The following is a 4939-nucleotide window of genomic DNA, read 5'->3' as shown; positions in this document are numbered from 1 at the left end:
TGTCCACTCTGAGGTTCTGCTGCTCCGCACCCGTTACCTGTCCACTCAGGTTCTGCAGGTTCTGTCTGCGGAACGTTTGAAGCTCTCTTCTGACCCAAGTGGAGACTGCCTGAATGAACAAACACACCTGGATCTGTGTCTGCTCCTGTCCAGGTGATTTGCCGAAGCAGGTGAAGGTGAAGAAGCTGTCCAAGCTGAAGAGTCTCGACACCAAACCAGGTAACCTGATGGAACACGTGGTTCTGCAGCAGAACTTCCTGCTGGCTGCTTGTGTGACACGTTTGTGTGTGCAGGGATCTACACAGCCTACAAGACGTTTCTGCACAAAGACAAGATTCTGATCAGGAGACTGCTAAAGGTGTGCTGTCGTCCAGGTAAGCCCACCTGAGGAGGGAGAGAGAGCAGCTTCTTCATTTGGTTCTGTTTTTTCTGCAGGGGATCCAGAGGAGGAGGCCGTCGGAGGTCCAGAGCGCCATCCTGAGGAGACACCTACTGGAGCTGACGCAGAGCTTCATCATCCCTCTGGTGAGAAACCAGCTCAACGTCAGGTGAAATCAGGTGGTCCATGTGACGGTGGAGCAGTAAGCCCCGTGTGTTGTCTGGCAGGAGCGCTACATGGCGAGCCTGATGCCTCTGCAGAGATCTGTGACGCCCTGGAAGGTAAACAAGAAGTTCTTCATCAGCTGATCGTCTGATCAATCTAAAGCTGTTTCTGTTCAGACGCCGCCTCAGATCCGTCCCTTCAGTCAGGACGAGTTCTTGTCCACCCTGGACCACGCCGGGCCTCAGCTCACCTCCGTGCTCAGAGGGGACTGGATGGGTCTGTACAGGTGAGTCACGCAGGTGGCAGCGCTGTGATCTGAACGACGAGTGGACGTGTCCTCCTGTCTCTGCTGTCTCAGGAAGTTCTTCAGGTCTCCCAACTTTGACGGCTGGTATCGTCAGCGCCACAGAGAGATGACGCAGAAACTGGAGAGCCTCCACCTGGAGGTCATCTGTGACGCGGTGAGTGCCCCCCCATCTGGAACACCTGCTTCTGTCTGAGACACGCCTGTCCTCTGTCACGTGTCCTCTGCAGGATCTGCTGGGCTGGACCAAAGACAAGTCTGAGGTGGAGATTGTGGACCTGATCCTGAAGCTGAGAGAGAAACTGGTGAGGAACTTGAGGTGACGACTTGTGGAAGAAGTTCATCAGGTGATCTGTTTGGATTCCTGTGCTTTTCAGAATAAAGCTCGCCGGCAGCAGCTGCAGGTCCGAGACGGAGTTTTAGACGACCTGGATTCTTTCATCACCTCCGTGGTCCACTCGCTGCCTGGAGACCTGCAGGCTGCTCTTCAACAGACGCTCACAGGACTCGTCCTGAAGGACCTGAGGGACTCTTCTTGAAGGACCTGAGGGACTCTTCTTGAAGGACCTGAGGGACTCGTTCTTGAAGGACCTGAGGGACTCTTCTTGAAGGACCTGAGGGACTTGTTCTTGAAGGACCTGAGGGACTCTTCTTGAAGGACCTGAGGGACTCTTCTTGAAGGACCTGAGGGACTCTTCTTGAAGGACCTGAGGGACTCGTCCTTGAAGGACCTGAGGGACTCGTCCTTGAAGGACCTGAGGGACTCGTTCTTGAAGGACCTGAGGGACTCGTTCTTGAAGGACCTGAGGGACTCGTCCTTAAGGACCCGAGGGACTCGAAGGACCCGAGGGACTCGTCCTTAAGGACCTGCCGGACTCGTCCTGTTTATCATCTGAAATGTGAACAATGTTTTTGACTTGTGTAAATAAAGCAACACTAAACGATGAAGCTTCGTGTCTTTTAGTCACTGGACCCAGAAAGACCCCCGTCTATCCTGTGGACACGAACGAGTCGGGTTCTTGTTGGCGACTCGGGTTCCTTTTGAAAACTAGGTTTAGTCAAAATCCAAGATGGCTGCCACCGTACTTTAAACCAACCACCCCGATCGTTGAAGGAAACCGTCTTCAAATGACCGGAGTGACTGAAGGTTCATCTAAGACGAAGATCCTCCAGGATCAGTCCCTCTGCGCCTCCTCGGACAAGAATCTAAACCAAACCTCCCTCTGTTCCACCAACTCCTCCTCCTCCTCCTCCAACACCTTCCATTAAAAACATTTAGGTTCTGTTCAGACCCTCTGTCCCTGGACCCACACTGATCCGGTCTACAGATCTCCGCTCCAAGTCTAGACTGGACTAAATGATCCTGCCGGACTGGTCCAGGTTCTGTTGGACCTGGTTTGGTTCAGACAACAAGAAAAAATGCATCAAATGATTTTATTGTTTCACTTCAAGACAAAAATAATTTTACTGAAGAAATGAAAAACATCGAAGCAGGTGAGTCGTCACTTCCTGTTTCACCTGCGCACGGGGCCCCACCAGGCGGGCCCCTGAAGCCTCGTCACTTCCTGTTTCTCCTGCGGGCTGAAGTGCAGGATGGTGACGATGGCGTTGAGCGTCTGGCGCCGCCCACTGGAGTCCTGCAGCGTCAGGAACCTGTAGACCACGTTCTTCAGGTACTCCATGTTGGCGCCTTCACGGCTCTGGTCCCGGATCAGTTTGTCCAGGCGGCCCTGTAGCTCGGCGGTCTCCTCCTCGTGCCGCTCGGCGTTGGCGATGAGCTTGGCCTGCAGCTGGTGGAGGTCCACCTCCAGCCGGTTCTTGTGGCGCCGCAGGCTGCCCACCTCCACCTCCTTGCGGGCGAGCTGCTCGGCGTACAGCAGCAGTGAGGACTCTGTGGGCGTGGCCTGTCGCAGAGCCTGGCTGATGACATCGCCCTCGCAGTCAGAGACGACCTCCTGCGCGCCGTCGGCCTCGGTGGCGGCGGCACGGCTGAACGCGACGCTCCTCAGCCTCTCCAGCTCCTGGTCCTTCTCGTCCAACAGCTTCATGGTCCGCTCGCGCTGCTTGTGAAGCTCCGCCTCCAGCCGCAGCAGCTGGTCGCGGTGCTGCGCCTCCGCCCGCTCCAGCTCCTGTCTGTGGGCGTGCTGCAGCGCCGCCCCCTGCTGCTGCCGCTCCTCCAGCTGCCGGCGGTGCTGCTGCTCGGCCTCGTCGCTCTGCACCCGCAGGTCGATGTACTTCTCGCGCAGCTCGGACAGCTGGTCCCGGACCTCCTCCAGCTCCTTGGCCTGGCAGCCATCTTTGACGTTCTTGTTCTTCAGGACCACCTGGGCGCGCAGCTTGTAGCGCTCGAACTCGTCCTTCAGCTGCTGCAGCTCCTGCTGGTGGACCAGCGCAGAGGTTCGGGTCGGGTCCTCCTCGGAGTCGGCCGGGTCCTGGATGTTCTGACCCGGGTTCCTCTGAGCCGCCAGCAGCAGCTTCTTCACAGTCCGCAGCTTCTCCTTCAGCGCCGCCACGTTCAGCTGCGCCTCTTCGGGGCCGAGGTCGGCGCCAGACCTGCTGGAGGCGGCCATGGCCAGAGTCTTGTTCTCCAGGTCCAGCTGCAGGACCCGGTCCCTGAGTCTTTGAGCCATCTGCTGGTCCCGCTGCCGGGCCTTCTCGCAGGAGCCCAGCAGGTCCGACAGCTCCGAGACCCGCTGCTCCAAACCGGCCACCCTCAGCTCCGCAGCCTGGGCCCGCTCACGGGTCCGGTCCTCCGCCTCGCACACCTGCACACACACACCAGAACCTTTTTAAGGGTCCGGACTGATCAGAACCAGGTCTCATCTTCTTATTCTGAATGATCTGGTTCTGATCAGGACCTGGTCTTACCTTCTTGCTCTCCGTGTGGATCTGCTGCTGGAAGGAGGTCTTGAGCTCCTGCAGCTCTCTCTGCAGCTCCTCCATTCTGGGATCTGGTTTCTGCTGCTCCTCCTGGAGGACCTGCAGCCTCCTCCGCAGCTCGTCCCTCTCCTCCCTCACCTGGTTCAGGTGAGTCTCAAACTCTGCCCCCCGGTCTAGGGCCTGTGAGGAGGCGAGGAGGGCGTCGCTGGCGTCGTGGAGGCGCAGCTCGGCGTCCTGCCGCAGGTCTCGCTCCTGCTGCAGGAGCCTCTGCAGCTCCCGGAGCTGCTGGCCGTGGTCTCCCTGCTCCTGCTCGCGCTCGTGCTGCTGCGTGATGATGCGAGCGCGGCTCTCCGCCAGCTGCTGCTGCAGGGAGCACAGCTCCGCCTCCTGCTGCGTCGTCACGGCAACCAGGCGCTCCTGCAGCTCCTCCACTTCCTGCTTCACCTGACGCTTGTCAGCCTGGAAACTCGCCTCCATCCAGGACTTCTCCTGGGTCACGGTGGCCAGGGACGCAGTGAGCGTGCTCAGTTGGCTCTTCAGTTGGACCAGGCGGCGGTCTGCTTCTATACTGGTCGGGGGCGGAGCCTGTTGGTTCCCCTCCTCCACGCCGCTGCTGCTGTCAGCCTGCAGAGAGAATGGACACGTTAAACTGCGGCCGCTGTTTGTGGATCTTCGTTTTGTTCTGGTGGACGTACTGTGGAGCTGGACCTCTGACCCGGTTCTCCTTGGTCCTCCTCGTTCCGCACCCCCCTCGTGGTATCGCTGGCCGCGTCCACAGACGCCGTCGTGTCCTCGCTGTTCTCGCTGTGCAGCGAGCAGCCGTCCTCCAGCAGGTCCGCGCCTCCGGTGGCGTCCTGCATCTGCCGGTTCAGGTCCATGTCCTGGGTCACAGTCAGGACCTTCAGGCTGGCCTCTAGGGCCTCCTTCTCCTTCAGGAGGCTCTTGTAGGCCCGGACTACATCCTTAAAGCGGGTCTGGTACTGAACCAGCTGCTTCTTCTGGGACTCTATGGTGTCCAGAAGCTCCTTCCTGTTGGGACCACCCACGAAACTCATCCCAAACTTTTCCATGTCTGAGATGGTCTGAAGGAGTCCGCCTGGATCTGAAGGAGCCCACCTGGGTCTGAAGGAGTCCGCCTGGGTCTGAAGGAGCCCGCCTGGGTCTGAAGGAGTCCGCCTGGGTCTGAAGGAGTCCGCCTGGGTCTGAAGGAG

General features: G+C 58.8%; 2 protein-coding genes across 2 annotated transcripts in view; one reads left to right on the top strand and one right to left on the bottom strand.

Moving 5' to 3' along the window:
• dennd6b (DENN/MADD domain containing 6B) overlaps positions 1-1387 on the top strand; it is a gene marked incomplete at its 5' end in the record, with an annotated part of 7552 nt that extends 6165 nt beyond the window's left edge. Inside the window, 8 exon segments of the mRNA XM_037696110.1 lie at positions 154-219; positions 294-358; positions 436-525; positions 607-660; positions 721-830; positions 903-1005; positions 1079-1153; positions 1226-1387. Of these exon segments, the coding sequence (XP_037552038.1) occupies positions 154-219; positions 294-358; positions 436-525; positions 607-660; positions 721-830; positions 903-1005; positions 1079-1153; positions 1226-1387 (725 nt within the window).
• A 966-nt stretch (positions 1388-2353) lies between these two features.
• gcc1 (GRIP and coiled-coil domain containing 1) overlaps positions 2354-4939 on the bottom strand; it is a 3242-nt gene continuing 656 nt past the window's right edge. The window contains exons 3-5 of the mRNA XM_037695732.1: positions 4424-4924; positions 3717-4352; positions 2354-3613 (exon numbers count right to left, since the gene is read on the bottom strand). Of these exons, the coding sequence (XP_037551660.1) occupies positions 2363-3613; positions 3717-4352; positions 4424-4798 (2262 nt within the window). The 5' untranslated portion in view covers positions 4799-4924 and the 3' untranslated portion in view covers positions 2354-2362. The remainder of the gene's footprint in view (positions 3614-3716; positions 4353-4423; positions 4925-4939) is intronic.

The sequence above is a fragment of the Nematolebias whitei genome, chromosome 22 (assembly GCF_014905685.2).
Source record: "Nematolebias whitei isolate Nwh7 chromosome 22, NemWhi1, whole genome shotgun sequence".
NCBI classification, from domain to species: Eukaryota; Metazoa; Chordata; class Actinopteri; order Cyprinodontiformes; family Rivulidae; genus Nematolebias; species Nematolebias whitei.
The sequence above is the reverse complement of the archived record's forward strand: the minus strand, read 5'-3'. Positions and strand labels throughout refer to the sequence as shown.